The following is a 23,221-nucleotide window of genomic DNA, read 5'->3' as shown; positions in this document are numbered from 1 at the left end:
TAATTAATTGCAGTAGTTTACAATATTATGAGTATACCTTGATGTGCCAAAAAAACATTAATAAAAAAAAATAAAAATAAATAAATAAAAAATAATAATAAAAAACCGAAGAGCGCTGATTTAGTGACAAAGGTGATTTTGAGTTCGAGCCCAACTACAGTCAATACCATGACACCGGTACATGTACTTGCTTCCAGGAAGTGATTCAAAAATTTACCTTTAGCCTAATTCTATAATGGACTGGTCCATCATTCAATTTGGGCAGTGCCATTTATCACTAGAAGGGATGTTTACTGAAAATTTACCGACTAAATAGCGAACAGTGCAGGCCATGATCAGACAGCATGGACGTGCAGGCTTATCTTGGTCTGCACTGGTCGCAAAGCAGAATCATTTGCCACCAGCAGGCTAAAGGTTAAAGATTCAATTTTTCTACACAATCAAGTTAAAAGAAATCAGTGTAAGCTAATAATGTCAGTTTATATTTAACTAGGAATACTTAGAATAAACAATATAAAATGTATCTGCAATTATTACAATAAGACCAGTTAAAGTAAGAACAATAAGTCAATAATTATGTGAAGTTAACTATCCGCGGCTTCTAATGGCAAATAACTGATACAGATGGACTCTAAGACAGGTGTAACTATAAATGTATACTTAAACAGAGAAGTTTTGGTAAAAAATGGGATCAGAACCGTGTCTTTCTTTGTTACATTAACCTTTAGTCGCTAATTTCTAAAATGTACTGGCCCATCATTCATTTTGGGAAATACCATTTAGTATTCGAAGGGGTGTTCACTGAAAATTTACTGACTGAATAGCGAACAGTGCAGACCATGATCAGCCTGCAAGGATGCAAATTAACTTACCGGAAGCAGGCTAAAGGGTAAGGAAAGAGCTTCTATCAATTTGAATGACAACACGAAATCCCCTGCTAAATAGACTCTTTCTCACATTCAATGCTATATTAAAGTCCTCATGACCTCTCCAGCGGACATGTTCTACAATAGGTTCAACCTGTTTCTCTGGTTACCTGATACTCCATTCTTAGTTGCTAATTTTACTGCTAAAAGTGTTTTGTAACAACAAAAAATGTTTTAATAAAAGTTGAAGGAGAACACGATTGTTCCTTATACAACAATTCTGCGGACAGATCAGGTCGTCTTCATTTCATCATATACGTTTATAGGCACTGGTAATCTCGGTGTACGCAATTGCTGATCTGTGTCAAAACTGATAACGATACTATCAACAGTTGCATTTTAGCTGGTCGCCAGCGCACATAAACTAAAATGATAGCGTGGTTTTTACTGTTTGCTTGTTTTGTGGACGAACTGAATGCTGCTACAAATCTACTGTACAATGCAGACTTTGAATCGAGTAATTTCAATGGAAATTGGTACGCGCTGGGTTGCCATATGACCCAGAGTAACGACGCCTACCATGGTCACCACAGCGCACATCTATCAAACAGGTACGATCCTTATATTTTTAGTAATACAATCATACATATGTTGATACTTTGGAAGTCATCCAATAGAATAGATTTCATTGTAAGCTCTAATATTCACCTCACAGACCCGGGACGCATATAGAGTTTGAACTGTCCGTCCGTCCAGCAGCCTGTTCGTCTGTGACACTTTCTTGTATAACAAACTCCTCCAACAGTTTCCATCCAATCGAAAAGAAGTATGGTTTATATCGTCAACATGAAGTTGACATGAGGACATTTTCGGGAATTTTTTATCTAAGTTTTACTTTAAGAGTTATGGCCATTTATTGGACTTTGAAATACTAGTATAACAGCGATGTCAGAACATTGTGTTCTCAACTCGTCCTACAGTTTCATCCAGTTTAATTAGATATTTTCATACAACATCAGCATTATGTTGGTATACGCATTTTAATTACGGGACTTTCATGTCCGATAGTTGTTTGTAGCCACGGCCCTTTTTGGACTTTGACAACTACAAACGTTTTCATCCAAAAAGAAATGAAGCTTGTGATGCATAATCAACTTGAAGTTGAAATGCACATATTTACGGCGAACTTTCATATCCGATTATTATTTTTGAGGTTACGGTCCGTCTTTGGACTTCGAAATATTGCAACTACACAAGAAAGATTGTGTTTTCAACTTTTCCAAAAGTTTCCGTGCAGCTGAAATGAAAAGTGGGACACATCATCAAAATGCGACTTTCATGTTCTATTATTTTTCTGCAGTTACGGTCCTGGTGTGGACTTTATCTATCATCCTATCAAGCATTTTTAGGTCACAATAGCCTAAATAGTTTTCCCTATATATTCTATATAAAAATGACCTTTTTCAAAGAGCTACCAAACATAGCTAGACCCATTTCAGAGAACAAATCCTTACCTCATTTTAAAGAGTTATGATAAAATATATAAAATGAAGAGAAAGTAGGGGTCATGTATCTTCTAAGGAGATTCTTGGTCACATTTACTTACTGTAAACTGAATCAAAATCACTGCTGTGACCCGGAAGTACTACTCATACTAAAATTGAGCTTGACTTCACCAAATCAACCTGCTCTCCCCTTTTTCACCAAAATGTCAACAATACATCCACAATGAAATTTAAACAAAAACTAGCCTCATTTTTGACCTTGTTGCCATGCCAAGTGAAAAATTAGTGTTCAAATACCTGGCAGCCATTACGCGACTAGACCAGATGGCTCCCACGCTGGTTCCTTTAGTTTAGTTAGGCCTATAATGGAGGGGATGCGCGCGCATGTGTCATAAAATGTTGATGTATAATTCTTGTATTAGAGTATCAAAATGAGAATTCAATTTTATACCTGTGCATTTTGTTTGGCATATAGACTTTCAACATACTTATTTTGTTCGTCATACTAAGAAATCCAACATTAAAATTTTAACCATGCCGAAATCCCTAAACTATGATGAAGAAAAAACGCATAAACGTTGGTCTTAACGAATTATTACTTAGCCGAAAACACTTAAAGCGACAACGCTATAGGTTGTTGAAAAAGTAATGATGAACATAGACTTTCAGCATATATTTTATCACGAGTCTCTGTAGCTGACTGCTTTGGATAATTCTTGGTTCCAAACTCCCCACTTGATATAAAATGTAAATAGGCGTCTAGCTAGTTTGCACTGGTATAATTTTCTGTGCTTGAAATGGTGTACAGAAGGACACCTGTTGCTTCCATCAATCACGAGAGCTGGAATGTTGCTATTTGGCCTGACTGAGTATGTTACTGTTGTTATTTACTATGAAACGAAGTAAAGTTTCCGACCATTAATTACATGCTTTCTTTAAAAACAACAGGAGCCAAGAATGGAATGGAATAGCACAAAATGTTAATTTGACCGCTGGTTCTCGGTACAAGACTACTGCCTATGTGAAGTTACTGAATACCGCAAACAACAAAGCGTACCAGAGTGTGACCATGATGCTAAATTGCAAAGATGGCAGCGGTATAAAATAATAAAACAAATTTGGTGTTTTATACTTGAAGTTTTAAACATTGTGTTAAATACCTTTTATTATACTCGGAATCTCAAAACACTAATTCAAACATAAGCATTAATTTTAAGTAGATATGATATATACTTGTCAGTCATGTGTATTGCAAAAAAAAAATGCAAGCACTTAACTGATAACTTTTACGCATATTTTAGCTTTGGTCGTTTCAGGAAAAGATATATACAAGTATTTTGGTACCACCCAAAATGTTCAACCTGGACAATGGTGTGAAATTGGAGGTGTTCTTCATACAAGCAATGGTACGTCGTCATTCTGAAAAAAAAAGTGTCAACATTTATTTCAGGTAGTGGATTCGTAACGATAGTCGACAATTTCCGTGTTATTTCGTACCATCTTCTGTTATTTTGGCACTCTTTGGACATGAATGAAGCTTGCGGGAGCTATTGTTTCCCTCACAACCGGAAAATGCCGACATCACTTACGGAGAAAACGGAAATTACCGATTGACGTTACGGCTCAACTTCCTTGACGTAACTGGTCGTCGAGATATGAGCCGCGCCTTGAGAAAACCAACTTAGTGCGTTCGCGACCAGTATGGATCTAGACCAGCCTGCGCATCCGCGCAGTCTGGTCACGATCCATGCTGTTCGCTTTCAGAGCCTATAGCAATTAGAGAAACCGTTAGCGAACAGCATGGATCCTGACCAGACTGCGTGGATGCGCAGGCTGGTCTGGATCCACGCTTGTCGCAAAGCCACTATGTTGGTTTTCTTATGGCGCGGCTCAATTATGTAGAATCAATTCATAGGCGAAGCAATATAACAGCTTCCTTACTCAAATTGATACGTCTCTGTCTTGCAATTTAAATAATGTTACTTACACTCCTTGCGGAAAAACTGTGTAAGAAAGTTTTTCAAAAGCCTTTGTCTCAAGTGAAAATCGAACAATCATATGACGTCATAGACTACTAGTACCATTCTATGCGAACGTATCAGCATCAACTATAAGGATGAATTATTACTGAATGAAATTATCTAAATTTGAAGTTTTTAATTTGCATCATTCCAGGATACCACAGCTGTCATATCTATGTGCAGACGGACGCACACACTGACTATCTTGTCGATTCCGCGAGTATGGAATTAGTACCATATGATTCGGACTGGAAATCACATGCAGATCAGAGGATTGAACAGCACAGAAAGGCTGATATCAACATTAAGTATGTTAATACTGACATCCAAATAGAAATAAGAAAATAATGTAGATTCTATCCAAAACAGTGATTTGTCATTGAATAGAATCATGATTTAGAATTATATATAATAATACGCATCTAAACGACAAAACAATGATTTTATTCACGGACAAATCACTGTTTGAGACATATTATTTCGATTCTAACGCGTTTTCAAAGATTATTATGTACGTTCTTGACGATATCCATTTTTGCCTGATCTCTTCTGGTTTCTTTTCCAGCGCGCCGCTATGCCGTCTAACGCTATGACGTGAAAATTGTGACGTCAGAAAAATGAATTGTTGAATAATAACACACAGTTTTCAGCCTTCTTTGTTTAACAGGAAAACAACCGGATCGTGTTAGAATACTTTATTACATAACTCCTTATATGAATCGCCGTTCCATAGTATAAGCTATATGACCTGTCTGTACTTAACATTTCTTAGGCCTATACTCCGGAACTAGCTTTAAATAAAAAAAATGAAAAAATAGAATTATGAAAACTGATTTCTGATGTTATGTAATTAACTTGCGGGTCAATAGTCAAAACTGTTTGGAATCTTCATAATGTTGAGTGCAATGGAACAGAAAGAAATGGAGAATATTCTTCATCGGTGTACACACTGCCTGAAAATTTATAATTTACCCATTAGCTTTAACTCTAACTGCTGTAAGAATTCAATGTTGGTGGTAACAATCTGCAGTGAGAATCAGTCACAACAACAGCAGGAAATAATAATAAAATAGTATCAGTTATCTGTTCTAACTGCTGACAATTCAACAGTAAATCGTTGACAACAGTAGCAGTTAACTTCCTACCACTCAATATTAGACTATATAAATCTGATTTTTAGATCTTACATGTTTAATAAAGTTTTAACAAAATTGTATCAGTTTTGTAGTAAAGTACTAGTGAAATGCAAGATATGTATACCACTGTTGTATTTCTATAATATATTGTACAAAAGATAAAACGAATCATAATAGAACTGCATATGTCTTAAAAAAAGTCAGGTTTGCAACTTGAGAGATATCGCTATTTTACAGATTGACTGGGAATGGTGTAAACACAAGCAGTGTGGATATTGAGGTAAAATTCAATTTGCAACATTATTCTGATCTCTATGAATAATCATGATAACATTATCCCTTTTTTTTTTTGGATTTAACGTCGCACCGACACATGATAGGTATCCTAAATCAGAAACCTTTAGTTAGTGTTCATAAGCGTAGACCGTAATAATATGGAGCCTCGTATTGATGCCATATATGTAGATTTATTTTTATAAACGTCTAAAGGTTATCTATTGCAGCGTCCTGGTGCCAACAGAGAGTCTTAAATTTGTCTTACGTAAGACTTAGTATCTCTTACGTAGGACTTAGTATCACTTACGTAGGACTAAGTATCTCCTACGTAGCAGTTGTTATCTCCTACGTAGTATATAGTATCTCCTACATAGGACTTAGTATCTCCTACGTAGGACTAAGTATCTCCTACGTATCTATATATCCTACGTATGAGATGTCGTACATAAGAGATATTAACTCCTACGTAGGAGATACTAACTAATAGGTAGGAGATTCTAAGTCGTACGTAAGACAAAGGACGGGATATGATAAGGACCAAAAATGGATCCCACTAAATATGCATGTAAAACAACATCATTCCATTGGTAATTAACTATATTTTTTAAAATCCACCAAGATATAATGACCAGACGTCGGTAATGACCCAAAAATAATTGATTATTACATCTATCTAAGACTTACGCTGGAAAGATATTTGATCATTTAGAATGGGGGTATAGAAAACTATTTTGGAATATACTTTATTTTATATTGCTGAACCCTAAAAAGTGTATGTCGTCACAATACTCAGTGATCCAACTTCTTGAAAATAATTTTTATTTTGTATTCTAAGACAGAATGATCGTGCAAAAACAAGGAAAACAAGGGAGATAACTCTTTCATGTAAGGACGACCGAAAACTCTTTTAAGAAATAAGATTTGTTTTTTTATTTTTATACATCTACTTAGGCTTATTCTCTCTCTAACTATTATGTCTGTTTCGTTTTATTTCGTATCAATCCAAAACTTATATATCCTAAACATGAAAAAAAAGTATTTTTAATTTCAGCTGAGCGTTAAGTTTGTTTTCTTTTCAATGTGCGAACCATACTTTGACTACAGCCTGGGCAATATAGATCTTTGCCGGTAAATTTCTGTGACCATCTGGTCTTCCTCGTCGCATTTCCGTTGCTAACTCTGAATTTTTAAGTGCAGACAGAAATGAAGTTTTTGTGAAAAACATACTTTGCAATTTCTTTCTTTTTCTTTTTTATTGTAGCTCAATCAGACAAAGATGGAGTTCGCCTTCGGATCAGCGGTATCTGCTGACAAAATCGTAAACCACAGTTATGCGGCGTATCAGAAAGTATTCTACGACAACTTCGAATGGGGGGTCCTAGAAAATGCTTTGAAATGGGGACAGATGGAAAGGAGTAAGGTAATTACTAATTACTGTTATTTGCCTAAATCGTTTTAGAAGATGCTGTACATGTAATGGAGCTTACGAAATGTTACTGTTGCAGACTTAGGCTTTGTTACTCTCACTCTTTATAGAAATTTGAAATGTTAAACCTTTTTTTCAGGGACACATTAACTACGATAGACCTTTGAATGCTATCAAGGCCATGCGATCGCACGGGTTAGTATGTACTTTCAAATTCGTTTTACTAACGACAGCGTTACCATGCCTTTGCACGTCATTCCTTCAATACGTTATTATGTTGACATGCATATTGTTTGGCAGGTCCTGGCAATTAAAGTTGTCTCCTGTATAACTTTTTGATTCTCTTGGTGTGTAGTTTTGATAGCTTAGGTAAAAGTGGTGTATAAAAAGGGACTGGCCTCCAGATCATCCGACAACACACACAAAAAATATTTGTTCAGATATCTGGAAATAAATGCCATGTTTAAGAAGGCTTTAAAAGTTAATTACTGACAAACTAGATGTTACGGACACACATGAGGATTTGCTGTTTTTACTACTTTTTACAATGAAAATTGAAAAGCGTTTATCTCCAGGTTAACTATCTCGATTATAAATATCTATATTTTGAAGTCATAAGTCACTAATTCCACTTTAGCTGTATTGGTTACGATGACGGGAAAATGTATTAATTGTCGCGGTGGATTGGGGTTCGATTCCAGACGAGGTCATTTTTTTTTCTTGATTTGGATTTTTATAAAATTTTTGAAACAAAAACTCATATTCTAATGTTCATAATATATGACCTAACCTTCAATATAAGAGAAATATTATTTAAGGACCAGAATTATGAATCATAAGAATAATAATAAACACAAATTCTGAAATACACTTCCTTTTAATTTCTCAAACACTGACAAATATTTCATTTAAAAATTGGTGATTCAATATCACTTCAAGTTATGCAAATTATTCATTGACAATTTAATAAGTTTGGATAATTTGTGGCCGCATCTTTCTGTCTAAATGTAAGCCTGAATTTTGTCACATAAAATGACCCAGGAAAGACAATGTAATGAAAATTCTAACAACCGAGGACCAATCATGCCTGCACACTTGAATAAACTTTACGCAAAATTTCTGCGGCGCTATATATATATCTATCTGGACAATAGCTATATTTCTGCCGTGTACACTGCACTTTGTCATGTACAATATACGTACCATAATTTCACACCCATTTCAGCCATACAATACGGATTAGCAATACAACAAAAGTACACTGATTTAGCAACATTTCTACCTTGCAAAATACGGACTAGCAATATGTCTGCCGTGTACAATACATGTATAATAAATTAGCAATACTTCTGCCGTGCACAATACGGACTAGCAATATTTCTGCCGTGCACAATACACGTATAATAAATTAGCAATATTTCTGCCGTGCACAATACACGTATAATAAGTTAGCAATACTTCTGCCGTGCACACTACGGACTAGCAAGATATCTGCCGTGTACAATACACGTAAATAATTTAGCAATATTTCAGCTGTGCACCATACGGACTAGCAATATTTTTGCCGTGTACAATACACGTAAATAATTTAGCAATATTTCAGCTGTGCACAATACGGACTAGCAATATGTTTGCCGTGTACAATACACGTAAATAATTTAGCAATATTTCAGCCGTGTACAATACCCGTACAATAACTTACCAATATTTCTGCCATACAATACGACACAGACACTAGCATTTTTCTGCGAACACTATATCAATATTCGGTCCTATGGAAAGGAAATTTACAATGCCAAAGAGACACATAGGAGATACCAAGCCTAGCAACAGCTTGTGGGCAAAACCCAGTGCTCACAGAAAAAACTAAATTTTGAAATGTACTCCAGCAACTTCACCAGATCGAAGAATATTCCACCTAAGTAAGACCAACGACCCGGCCAAGTAATTGCTAGGATATTTATTTAACAAAATGATCCCCGGCTGCCAGAATTTTCCGCCACAATAAATTTACTTTATAAATTTATCCCCCAAAATTCAAAGCCGGGATAATAGTATATCTAAATTTACTGAATGTAAATTTATACTAAATGTATATCAAAATTACACAGTCCAAATCCTGAATATCTCAATTAACATCTGTATTGAAAATTCCAGGGGAAGTAGTATACTAATTACAATGAACAAAATAGTTCCCCTAGACCAAATGGACCCTTCGTGATGTAAATCTGATAGGCATTCCGATTTATCTCTGTCAAGGTATCACACTCGACAGTAAAACAATCTGAGTGCTAACTAATTAGCCTATTCATAACCAGTAGTTTATCTAGATGTTCAATATGTTATAAATTTCAAACTTATAATGACCTGATGAAAGGTTCATATTGTAATAGTAGCTATCCAGAAGTGAGTTTTTCAAATCCATATCCGTTTAAAAACTGACAATTTGTTATATAAACTATCAATGTTTAACCTTTATATACATAAAGTATTTCTGAATCATTGGATTTACAGCCAAACAGATACTTACTCAAGAAAGATAATAACATGTTAACTCATTATCATATTATGTATTGGATTTATAAAATTATCATGTTTATGAATATGAAAATATAATTATAAAACCACAAACTTCTATAAGCAACAGCATTGTTACCAATTAAGTTGTACTACCAATTAGAAAACAAATGTGATCAAATCACCACCTGTGTTGTCCAATATTACCAAATAACTTAAAGAACATGCATTATATCAAAACTGGCATCTGTATATACATTTTAATCACAATACATTGTATAATAACGAACCCTTTATTTTCAGTCACAGAAAAATTATATGAATGATTACGCATCGAGTAACCACAACTTCTCCTTATTTTCACACTGTAACCTTTTAAAGTTTGATGGCACTTATCGATTTAAATAATGATTTCATTTCGACATTTTTTATATTGTCCTCAATTTAATATGTAATTAAATTGTAACATTTACACACTGAATGAGTCTATTAAGCTCAAGCTGCGTTATAACCATCCCCATGTTGAACAAATTTACAGACTAATACAATGGCTGCTATGAGTAGATTTCCAGTAAAAATTAGCAGATTTCAATTATTTTATAACTGAAATGACATTAATGATTATAGAAGCATTTTAAACAGATGAGAAATGGGGTCCTAAAAAGTCCCAAACACAAACCTGAATATACACAGTGTTTGCTGTTAACAAAATTCTATAACCGTTTTGCTCAAAACTGCTTACATTCAGTCTTAGAACACTAAAGAATTAGTGCAAACAACGAAGAAAATTTGCATGACCGTTTCTTACGGGAAAACTAATGATTCAGTTTGACTTCAGTTTCTAGCAGAACATGTATATTTAGTATTTATATATAAACAGACTACAACTAATAAACGATCCATGGGTAAGCATTTGTCAACAAATTATTTATGTAAACAAGAATTCAATATACATTGTACATTTGTACTTTTAAGTTTTTCATCAGTCTTCAAATTTTTGTGTTAACAGCATATTAACACATATTAACACGCTCTCAGTATAGATATAACGCAAATTTACTTTGCAATAAATGACCTACATCTTCGTACAGTAATAAGCGACATGTGAAGTTACCACTTTATACACTCTAAGCACTTGGGTTTTTACAAGAAAATTATAAGAAGTAGTTAATCGATAACCTGGCGAAAGCTTCCAATATGTTCCTCAACATTCCAACCCTTGGTAGATACTGCGGGAAAACAAAAGACTTACTAAGATATAGTAATATACTTTATATATACAACAAAAATTGAAGCCACCACCTATCAAAAGGGGACTAAATGAGAGTCTTCTATATTTGCCAATAACCAAAATGAATAATATTTTTGATGGTTATCAAACAATTAGCAGATAGGTCCATACTCCTGTACATAAATACTGCTTAACACAATTAATGTACATGATACAAAAAGAATGCAAACCTGTGTCAAACAGAATTAAAATTACCATTCATAATTTTCTCATGCCCGAAACATTGTAAAATTATTCATCTGATTTAGGTAACGATTGCATTTTACTCACTTGGACGCATTTTGTAAAATCTCAAACTATAAGTACAATCAAACCATTAAATACATTTAATATTTCAATGAAACTTGAAAGTTTTGTACTATAGCATCACCCGGGACATGTGAATTCAAAATTTCTTTTCCAATTTATATTGAACAACAGAACCAAATTTATGTTCAATTTTATATTCCTAAATTATCTTTATGGCCTATGCATGCCTTTGCAAAATGCAGATCTGAAAAATGTAATTCAAACCAAAAGTAAAGGGATTTAAACATACCACTGTATCTTCTGATTGAGATGAAAGTAGGTTCTCATGTAAAACAAAAAATATCAATTGATGCTTTGTCTATATTACTTCTATAAATCCTGGTACAAATGTACCTAACAAAAAGACCCCAGACAGTCCTAAATGTAGCCTCCCCTAATTGGCTGTCCTAGTTCAAATGTCTTTGTAACAATGACTTCTCTGATATATCTATATTAATGAGTATTTTAATGACAAAGCATAGAAAAGTGCATTACTCAACTTTTTTGTTATGTATATTTATGTTTGTTTACCGTTTTCTTTCCTGCAACTGTCGGGGTAAAATATCTAACCGGTGTCAGGGTAAATATCTCTACTCACTTTTCATATCGAAGATTAAAGTCTTTGGTTAAATTACGTGTAAATTCAACCCATTCAAAATTCTACGTGTATCTTATATGTTTGCTTCATTATTTACCATGTAAGTCAGACCAGTATTAAACCACATATTAACATGTTTTCCCTTACAAATATTTCTGTTTCAAAATCAAATTCATGACCGCGGTATCGCGAAATATATCCAGCTGAGAAATAATAACAGACACACCACACCCTACACGTTCATTCCATTATCTCTATATTTGTAAGCCTGAATTATTTCTTCAAACCAGTGTTAGAACGCAATATGTTTGCTTCACAAAGACGACATTATTTTTCGTCCATTGCGTGTTATATTACCTGTAATTTTCTCCGACTCAGGAACATTCGACACGTCAATACGTTGCTCCTCTAGATTAACAGGATGTCCAGCCTTCCTGCAAAAGCTTTTAACATGGCCCGATAGTTTAATTTCACAAGATGAAATCAGATTTAAATTAAAGAATTTTTTGTCTGTTTCATCTGCCATGTTTGCAATTGATAATGTGACGTCAGAGATAGTTTTGCTGTTGAAACCGAAGCATTCCAAATGGCATACATATGTAATGACAAGTTGTCTAAAAATAGCATTTATCTAAAAATAACAACGAGAAAAAACCAGATAATTCCTGGCCTAAATAACTTCGGATTTATTTTCATTCGAAAATAATCTCTATTATTTTTGACCAAATCTTGAGGACAGTGCCTTTAAATGTGCTCACGTATTTTAAAAATTAGACCTCTGATCTGTCGCGTTTGCTCAAGCCCAACAGCGTAGTGCTTCGATCTTGGACAATGTTGTTTTGAAAACTTTATTTATGTATCCATTACATAAATATTTAAAACTTAATCCTACCTTTGTTGAAGTATTGCTGTCTTAAAATCCATATATAATCATATTTGAAAGATTTATTATCATTATTTAAAATTAATTTTTATTCCCAGAGTGTATGGAGTTTGTAAAGGTGCAATGCTATAAATACTAGATTTTGAATATACTAAGACAACGTCAGTAATATGCACATGTTACGTTTTTTACCGAAATACATTCATATTCTGTTAATTTGGCTCGATATTTTTCCTTGTATTTTCATTACCTTTTTTTCATGAGTACAAAATATATTTTAACTGTTCATAGAATCAAAATGCGATGTCATTGTGCTTTCTGGGATAAGGATTATTTCACTCAAGACTGGGTCAAAGCTCTTCATGGTGATGCACTAAGGTCGGCAATACATACGCGTATACAAGGAGTTACAAGCCATACCAAGGGCATGTAAGTGAAGACTTCTTTCAAACGCGAAATACATTTCCATAAATCATAGAAGTTCTTATACAAATACATTTTAATGTATTTGTCAATATTATTATTAACAAAAAAAAAACAACAACATGTTTTAGTCTGTTTAAGGAACAGCTCAGAACCAATTAAAGTTACTCAGTTTCATAACATTGAAATCCAGTTATTTCACTGTAGTCTTTCTTGCTATTTAAATGTCTAACTTCAGAAACTTGAATATTTTTTCATCGTTCCGGAAATTGTTTAATTTTGTTTTAACTCTTGAAATTTTCACTCTGAAATACAGCATGTATTTCACTTACTAATACAATGTCCTGTATTCAACTCCGATCTGATTCAGTGATAAAATATTTGTTTAAATTGCAATTGACGTCAAATATGGCGTCAGAAATGACGTAATGGTGGTTACTCGCTATTTCATGCGTCGAAGAAGTTAGCCTACCTTCCAAACATGTTTACAGTCTCATATAAAAGGGTTAAAGCAGTGTTGGCCGATATTGCACGAGAATTATAGCTCTATGTTTATAACAAAATGGCCATTAAAACAATGTATTGATCTACAATGATGCATTCGTTTCTCCAGGCTTTTGCCTAGCCATATCACACCAGAGTCAAATACATTATAGATAGGTTACTGTTTCTTTTTCGCAAGTAAACTATTCTTGTTCAAATCGTCTTAGATGTAACCTAATTGCTTTAGACATTTCGATCTTTTTAATCGTTAGGTGTGAACAGTGGGATGTAAACAATGAAATGTTGCACGGAGGTACCTTCGAGAAACTTTCAGGAGATCCAAACATCACTATGGATATGTTCAGACAAATGCATGCAGCAGACAGACATCCGCTACTGTTCCTTAATGAATATAAAGTTATCAGTTACAGCGAGTGTGCAGTGGTATCTATATTCAAAACATAAATTATCACTTAAAGCTGAACAAAAATATTTCCTTACTTTTTTAGAATATACTTATAGTAGTGTCGGAATAAAATCACTTAAAGATAGCACACTATTGGTTAATGTTTGAAGTAGTCGTAGGTATTCATGTTAACAGTATAGTCCTCAAACTTATTTTCATTCAAATATCGAACTCTTACATTTTTTTTCAGTGAGTTATTAGAATATTAGAGTGAAATAAATTGTGTACTTTCACAATTTGAAATAGAGAATATATCTTTCACTGGTAAGAAAATACGAAATGGGTGAAATTTAGCTAATCAGTAAATTAAAAACAAAAGAAAGCAATTTGTCTACTGTTTACACGTAACATCAAATTTCTATAACTCGTGAGTATCTTACCTCACATTTTCAGTCGTGACTGAACCACTCTCGAAAGTATTCAAACCGGTGTTAACTCGGTGAAAGACATTTTGATCTTACACTGAAATAAACAAATATCCTATGTATATTTTGTCTAATTCAAATTTAAAATTTGTAAAGGGAAACTATTTCTAAATTTAACTTTAAATGCTTGTTTTAGATAAATTAGAATTTAAACAGTTCAGTTTTATAACAAACAATATTTTTAGGACGACAACTACTATTGACGGTAATTATAAAATGAAATCTGTAACTAAGGTATTTTCTAGTGCCTTTTTAAAGAAAATTTTAACATTATTTCTCGACTACATTTGATAAAGGCACATAAAGACACAGCCATGCGATACAAGAAAGCCGGTGTACCAGTCGGTGGTCTTGGAGTTCAGGGACATATGCATAACATAGACATACACGTCATCAAGGTACATACAATGTATTAAATACCTTAACTATGATATAATTGGTCTTGCAGAAACTCATTTATTACGAAATGAATGTATTGATGTTGAAGGTTATACTTTTTTTTCTAATAACAGAAAACCCATTCACAGAAATGCAAAACATGGATATGGTGGAGTTGGATTTTTGATTAAATATAGTATTTTATTGAATTTTGATGTATCTATTTTAAATAGTTCTGAAGAAGGTATACATTGGTTAGAAATGAAACATAAAATTGATAAGATTTGTATTTATCCATGTGTATGTTACCTACCACCTGAAAATTCTTCACGATACTCTTATTGTAATGCTTTTTTATGATAATTTACTGCAGAATGTATATAATATCAGAATAATTGGATGACTTTCATATGTGGAGACTTTAATGACCGTTATGGCGACTCTGAAGATTTTATTGTTGGAATAGATATCATCCTGCATAGAAATGTAATAGATTTTAAAACCAATGCTTAAGGTGATCACCTTATTCAGTTTCTTATAGATAGTAATATGTGTGTACATGGTAAATGGACGCAACTGTTTAAAAATGATCTTACATCAGTATCTGTCAAAGGATGAACAACTGTTGACTATTGTTTTGTCAACCACGAATACTTGAACTATTTTACAGGATTTAATGTTACTCGTTCAACTGATCTTTTAGATAATATAGATGTTAGAAAAGTTTTACCTAGAAATATGCCAGATCACTCTGTACTTAGCTGGAATTTATGTGTCAATCTGATATCGATACAGCATATGAAGGTTGGTGTAGTATACTTAACACTGAAATGTATGGTAGATTACTTTATAAAACAGTTGGTCAAAACAACAAATACCAAATGCATACAAAAAATATAAGCCATAGTGGAACCAGGATTTGGCTAATGCTTGGGAAAACCTTCAAACAGCAGAGCAGAGCATAAATGGTTGAGATGTAACAATAGAACTCTAAAGTTAACTCTCAAGCATGAATACTCTGTATACGTAAGTCTTTTGATAGAAATGTACAGCGTGTAAGCGTGCACATTTGTATAAAATGCAAATGACATGCTGTCTGATCTAGAAAATAATGATGTCCTGTTTTGGAAAACTATTGGTAAAACAGGTGTTGGTTCTGAACGCAATAAATGTATACCAATGCATGTTGTACTCAATGATGGCAGTATATCTAGTGATGTGAAAACTGTTCTGAAAAGATGGAAAGAAGTTTTTTTGTACTTTGTTAATACTACAGGCAATGACCTTTCTATTCCTGTAAATACCCTTGTTGTTGATAATGAATATCTACATGCAAATATTAGTTTACTTGAGGTTGTTAATGCTGTAGAAAAAGCTAAGTTAGGTAAGGCATTGGAATTGATTGCATTCCTTCTGAAGTTTTAAAAAATGATTCTTCTTTGTTGATGCTGCATAGTATTTTAATGTATGTTTTCAATCAGTCCAAGTGCCATCTATGTGGTCAAAAAGTGTCATTAATCCTATACCTAAGTCAGGTTCTAAAGACCCAAAGGATCCAATGTCATATCGAGGAGTTTCAGTAGCACCAATCATGTATAACATGTATAGCAGTATATTGAATCAGCGTATTGTTTAATGGTATGATGAAAATGATCTGATTATTGATGAGCAGAACGGTTTCCGTAAAAAACGTAGTACAGTAGACCACATTGCCAGTCTAACAAGTTTAATCCTTACACGTAAGAAAAATAAAATGTCTACATTCTGTGATTTTATTGATTTCCGTTAGGCATTTGATTTGGTAAACAGACCTATAATTTGGCGAAAATTGTCTGAAAATGGCGTGTCAACCAGAATGCTCAAAGCAGTCAGATCCCTTTATAAAAATGTATCAGCATGTGTAGGTAAAAATGGTCAATGTACAGATTGGTTCAATGTAGAATCTGGATTGAGGCAGAGCTGTTCCTTGTCCACTATATTGTTTAATGTCTTTCTCAATGAATTGTCAGTATTGTTAAAACACTTAAAGAAAGGTGTTGATATTGACAATGAAAAAGTTTGCATCTTGTTACATGTATATGCGGAATATCGTTCTTTTTGCTAAGAATGAAAATTATCTACAAGACATGTTGCCAGCATTAAACAACTGGTGTGAATCGAACGGTTTGTTTATAAATGCTTACAAGAGTAATGTAGTTCATTTTGGACCAAATGCCAAACCAAGATCAGATCTTGTATTCAAATGTGGAGAATGTACCATTCAATATGCAGAAAAATATTGGAAACCAATTGTTATTGACCAATGGAAATCTGTATACAATCACTGGAACCTTTGTCTACTCTATGATATTTATAGAACAAATAAGAAAACATTTGACTAGTCAGTCCAGAAGGGAAATAATAGATGTGAGAACTGGTCATTTGTTGTTAAAGAGAAATTGTGCTCTCTGTGATTAAATAATTATCTGTTTTTAACCTTTTAGCAAGACCAAGATGCTAAAAGATGTATCAAATATAATGATGAATATTCATATTGTACAGTGGCAATATAGGGTAAATAGTGTCATTGGTAACGGCAATGATAAGCTAAGAACATACGGAAAGTTTAAAACTAGCTATGAAACCAAGCAGTATTGTAAAATGCAGTTACCATACTGTCATAGATCAGCGTTAGCCAAATTTAGATACGGGGGTTGACCCTCTTAGAATAGAAACAGGCCGATATGTGAATCTCCCAGTATCAGAAAAGGTCTGCCCATTCTGTGCCGATACAATCGAGACAGAAATGCATGTTATATTAGATTGTCCTCAGTATTTGTCCGAGAGAAATGCTGTTTTTATAAAAGGAAGCTCTGTCAATATTAACTTCAATTCACTGAATAGCAATGATAAATTTGAATTATTGTTTACCCACCTAGATATGATCTGGGTAATAGCAAAAACCTGTTGCAACATATTGAAGCACCGTCATAATTCTTGCCTTACTATTTCAGGTAGTGGATATTGTATGTTAATGCAAAATATTTTTACATGATTGCATAGAAAGTTTGCAAATCTGTCTTTTTCTAAACTGTTGGTTATTTTAGATTTTGGAATGCATTTAGTGCACACTTCTTATTATATACGTTTTAGAGACTTAAGCGTGTGTGAGATTCCTTGATCGGGCTTCGTATTGCCCGTCCAGTTGAAATGTTTGTTTGTTTGATTTTGTTTGTTTTTGTTGTTTTTTTCGGTGGAGGGGGGGGGGGGAGGGGTGTGGCCGGTGTTAGAAGTAACGAGTTATTGTTGTCGCTGGATGTTGGCGTTGCCTGGTTAAGTTTTAAGGTTTGGTCAGCTGTTTCTTGTCGGCATTAAATCTCCCGCATTGAGTGTACGCATGCATTGAATGTACACTATTAAACCTATGTTAAACCTAACCCTAACCTTTAGTCAGTATATAGTACACTCAATACGTGTGTACATCCCATAGGGGCGATTTAATGTTGACGACTTTTTCTCCTTAACTTTCAAAGCTATTACTTTAAGACTTGCAACACTTGTTTACCTCCAATACCTGACTCTGTACTGCAAGAGACATAACTTCATTCTGCTTTTTGCAAGAATTATGGCCCCCTTTGGACTTAGATGATATCAAATTTCTTGGTTAAGTTTTGTGTTTGGGTAAACTTTTCTCCTGAACGATCAAAGCTATGGCTTTGAGACTTGCAACACTTGTTCACCATGAAAAGCATAAGAAACATAACTCTATCCTGCTTCTTGTGGGAGTTATTCCACCTTCTGGACGTAGAAAGTCAGATTTCTTGGTCAAGGTTTATGTTTACGTCAGCTTTTCTTCTATACTTTCAAAGCTATTACTTTAAAACTTGCAACACTTGTTCACCATCAAAAACTAACTTCGTAAAATAGAAACATAAATTTATCCTTCTTTTTTCAAGAATTATGGCCCCTTTTGGACTTGGAAAATATCAGATTTCTTGGTTAGGTTTTACGATTAGGTCAATTTTGCTATTGCTATAAAACTTGGAGCTGTTGTTCCCCATTGAATGCTGACTCTGCAGAGCAAGTAACTCTACATTACTTTTTTCAAGAATTCTGACACCATCTGGACTTAGATAATAATGGATGGATAGCGCAATATTTTGTTGTACGGAGAGCGTCTACACCCGTAAGGCAGTGCTCTTGTTTTCAAGTGTTTTAGACATTTCATACATATATTTTTTTTATATATTGAGAGAAACTGATATTCAGGGTATAGCACGTGTAAATTGTATTGTTTTGCAAACCTTTTATGTATCTTATCCTGTAATATATTATTGCTTTAATCTGTACAGTATTGATATAAATCTCTTATAATTTTGTTATACAAATGCTATATGCATATATATTATTGATATAATGTATTTGTATGTAGATGAGACTAAATGAACAATAAATATACATTTATGGCCATATTCATATGATACATTGGCATAAAACTTTAAGTTTTTTAGAAAACAGCCGATGAAATTCTCAAATTAACAAAAAGAATACATTCAGAATGTTTTTATTAAGAAACCATGTCAAATGGGCTTATTTTGATAATAAAAAAAGTGATTGCTTCACAATTTTTGTCTCATCCATGTAGGCACAGCTTGATATCTTGGCAGAGGCAGGACTACCAATAATGATTACTGGTAAGTATAACAACACCCACGTCCCCCGGTAAAAAGCAGTACGTTGAATAATAACTACTTATTCAAAATGTACATCTATTTTTATATATATTATATTTTTATATTGACCATCTGTTCAGTTTTCAAAATGTATGTGACGCTTACTTGAAATCTCGTAAACTGATTTATTAAATGTTACTTTAATTTTCTTAAATGTTTCTTATTATTTTTAGATATAGCTTATTTTGGAAAACTTAGTCTTTGTCTTTTACTTATCTGTATTGTTAGATCGTTTCATAATAATGTCATGCTAACTTATTCATGACATCATATAACTACATTATCACACTAAAATTGACCACTTGTGGCATACAGTTTTTTCGTTAGTACTAGATATTATACAGTCAGCTTCACCATCGACTCATGAGTATTAAATGAGCCGTGCCATGAGAAAACCAACATAGTGTTTTTGCGACCAGCATGGAACCAGACCAGCCTGCGCATCCGCGCAGTCTGGTCAGGATCCATGTTGTTCGCTAACGGTTTCTCTAAATGCAATATCCTTTGAAAGCGAACTCCATGGATTCTGACCAGACAGCGGGGATGCGCAGACTGGTCTGCCTCCGTGCACTACGTTGGTTTATCATGGCGCGGCTCATTTGATTTTTTTATACTTTTTATGAAGAGTTTAATGTGAATGACAAGGACGAGAACAGCCGTGCATCAAAAGTTGTGAACCTGTTAACCCTGTTCTTCAGTCATCCGTCTGTAAAAGGTGTACTTTTCTGGGGATTCTGGGACGGGCAGATATGGGAAAAAGACGCTCCCCTCTTTACTGGAACAAATGTCACGGTAACTAACTTGAACTTTCGCATAAAAATAGATCGGGTTTTTTTTTGGGTGTTGTTGTTTTTTATTTTATTTGAACAATTTCCCATTTATTCAAGATTAAGTAGAAAGCATTTTATATATCTAAACTTGCAACAAGCCATTATTTGACATTGATATATCATGAAAATGTATAACTTTTCAGAAACTGTCTAACATATGCATGTCAGGCGATGATCAGAAAGTTTATAATTTTTATCAGATTGTTTTAAAATATTGTAAGTAGGTTAACTTGATTTGTGTAAATTAAGAACTTCGTTTTGAATGTACATAGATTATCAATTTAAATCTTTATTTGAGTAAAAATAATGCATTAGTTATGTCTGTAAAAGACAAGAGGCAACGCTTAATTATGTATTGGTATCGCATTTAAGTTTATGCACATAAAACTCTATATTTGTAAAGACAGTTATCCCATATTCATTCCATATTTGAATGATATCAAAATATGTGCTATTTTAACCTTATTGTACATGTATTATGTTAAGTTAAAATGAGTACAAAACTTTGCAGAGACAATACTTGGCATGAATATTCCCCATGATGAGATGACATGCCATGCGCAACACCCAGAATCCTAGCTTAAAGGTCAAGGTCACACCTGCAGATCAAAAATCAATAGGACTTTTTTTCTTATCCAGTCTATAACTTTGTCATGCAAAACAGGATTTAAATATCATTTCCGTAGATGAGACAACGTGTCATGCACTTACTATATAGCTGAAAAGTCAAGGTCACACTTGGAAGCCAGAGGCCAAAAGGGCTTTTTTCCTGTCCGGTCTGCAACTCAACAACCCTTAAAGGGATTTTAATATTACTTGGCTCAAATGTTAACCACCATAAGACGGAGTGTCGTGTGCAAGAACCAGGTCTCTAGATCTAAGGTCAAGGTCACACGTAGAGGCCAAAGGTCAGATACAAGAATGAATTCGTCTGGAGCATTTCTTCTTCATTCATGGAGAGATTTTGACATAACTTGGCACAAATGTTTACCATCATGAGGCGGATTGTTATGCGCAAAAACCAGGCCCCTAGGTCTTAGGTCGAGGTAACACTTTGATGTCAAAGGTCAGATTCAAGAATGACTTTATCCGGAGCATTTCTTCTTTATGCATGGAGGAATTTTGATGTAACTTGGCACAAATGTTCACCACCTTGAGGCACCCTGGTTTTTAGAATTGCTTTCATTTGTTGTTACTTTAAATAGCTTATATTGCATTTTTTAACTAGCCGTAGGGAAAAATCGAGATAGCTTTTCTGTGGTACAACATGCATGTTACATCTAATTTTTAAGTGTATTTTAACCTATCTCTACCTGGTAAAGAGTTTTGTGTTGACTTATGTTTAAAGATTTTATTTCTGAGATTTATTTCTCTTTGTTGTTACTATAAATAACACTAGAGAAAATTAGGTGCCTTCCAGGACGGGACCTCGTATTGCATGGCAATACTTCATTCACTTGTTATATTCTATGTTCGACCTCAATCCTGACTTTCCAAAAAAAGCTATTTGAGTATTTTGTCTAATCTATTCTTGTTAATAACTTTTTATAAACGTAATCAATATTAGACCCACAGTCTAAAGTAAAATGCAATGGGCAGGCAACCGATCGTGTAATATAATAAATTGAGCCGCACCATGAGAAAACCAACATAGTGCGTTTGCGACCAGCATGGATCCAGACCAGCCTGCGCATCCGCGCAGCCTGGTCAGGATCCGTACTGTTCGCTTTCAAAGCCTATTGCAATTAGAGAAACCGTTAGCGAACTGTATGGATCCTAACGAGACTGCGCGGATGCGTAGGCTGGCCTGGATCCATGTTAGTCGCAAACGCACTATGTGAGTTTTGTCATGGTGCGGTTCATATTTTCAGCCAAACGCTGCAGGTAGAGCCTACCAAAATTTGTTCCATAATCAATGGCGCACCAGTGTTACCCACACAATACATGGTCATGAGCAATACCACGTGCGTGGATTCAAAGGTGAATACACCGTGAAGGTCAAACATAACGGACATATACTGAAGACGGAAACATTTACGTTGTCTGACGGTGGAAAGACTTTGCAAGTTCATCTTAACGGAAATACGGGTAATAATTTTATCATTCTGTTTATAGGTTATTTTTTCACGTGAAAAAAAAACACGAAAAAAAACTTAAGTTATAAGCTTTTCTTTTGCAAATGTTCTTGTACTTCAACTTTTCTCCTCAGTAAGTGTTGAAGAAAAAGTTTTTGTCACGCAGAGTTGCGCAACCTCTCATATTCAAAATCAGTAAAATCATAATTTTCACATCTTAATGAATAAAACAATACATATGCAAATTAATTACAACAATTCTGTACGTGTTTCATTTTCAGGAGGAACGCCGTCTGTGTCACATGTCATTGTGGGCTAATTCTGCGGCCGCGTTTCGTTTTTAATAAAGAAAACCCAACTTTGTGGAGTTTTTTTCTCTGAAATATTTCTAATATGACCTGTTCTCTAAAGATTAAATGACCGTGCCATGGAAAACCAACATAGTGCTTGCGACCAGCATGGATCAGACCAGCTGCGCACGCGCAGTTGTCAGATCCATGCGTTCGCTAACTGTTTCTCTATTGCAGTAGGCTTAAAAGCGAACAGCATGGATCCTGACCAGATGCGCGGAAAGCGCAGTGTCTGATCCATGTGGGCGCAACCACTATGTGGTTTCTCATGC

General features: G+C 34.2%; 1 protein-coding gene across 1 annotated transcript; it reads left to right on the top strand.

Moving 5' to 3' along the window:
* Positions 1–1,257: 1,257 nt before the first annotated feature.
* Positions 1,258–22,962, top strand: LOC123548830 (uncharacterized). The gene is made up of 14 exons (XM_045336400.2): positions 1,258–1,477; positions 3,320–3,468; positions 3,688–3,777; positions 4,547–4,700; positions 5,766–5,808; positions 7,066–7,224; positions 7,370–7,425; positions 13,099–13,236; positions 13,986–14,157; positions 14,901–15,002; positions 19,607–19,655; positions 20,320–20,486; positions 22,396–22,612; positions 22,881–22,962. The coding sequence occupies exons 1-14, from the start codon at positions 1,296–1,298 to the stop codon at positions 22,916–22,918; spliced, it is 1,716 nt and encodes a 571-aa protein (XP_045192335.2). The 5' UTR covers positions 1,258–1,295; the 3' UTR covers positions 22,919–22,962.
* The last annotated feature ends 259 nt before the right edge of the window (positions 22,963–23,221 follow it).

This window comes from Mercenaria mercenaria, chromosome 6, assembly GCF_021730395.1.
Source record: "Mercenaria mercenaria strain notata chromosome 6, MADL_Memer_1, whole genome shotgun sequence".
Lineage (NCBI taxonomy): Eukaryota > Metazoa > Mollusca > Bivalvia > Venerida > Veneridae > Mercenaria > Mercenaria mercenaria.
The sequence above is the reverse complement of the archived record's forward strand: the minus strand, read 5'-3'. Positions and strand labels throughout refer to the sequence as shown.

Excerpts from the sequence above, each read along its gene's own strand:
- LOC123548830 (XM_045336400.2), top strand. The coding sequence starts at position 1,296 with ATGATAGCGTGGTTTTTACTGTTTGCTTGTTTTGTGGACGAACTGAAT. Across the intron at positions 3,778-4,546 it reads TGTTCTTCATACAAGCAATG|GATACCACAGCTGTCATATC; the intron begins GTACGTCGTCAT and ends GCATCATTCCAG. Across the intron at positions 4,701-5,765 it reads AAGGCTGATATCAACATTAA|ATTGACTGGGAATGGTGTAA; the intron begins GTATGTTAATAC and ends GCTATTTTACAG.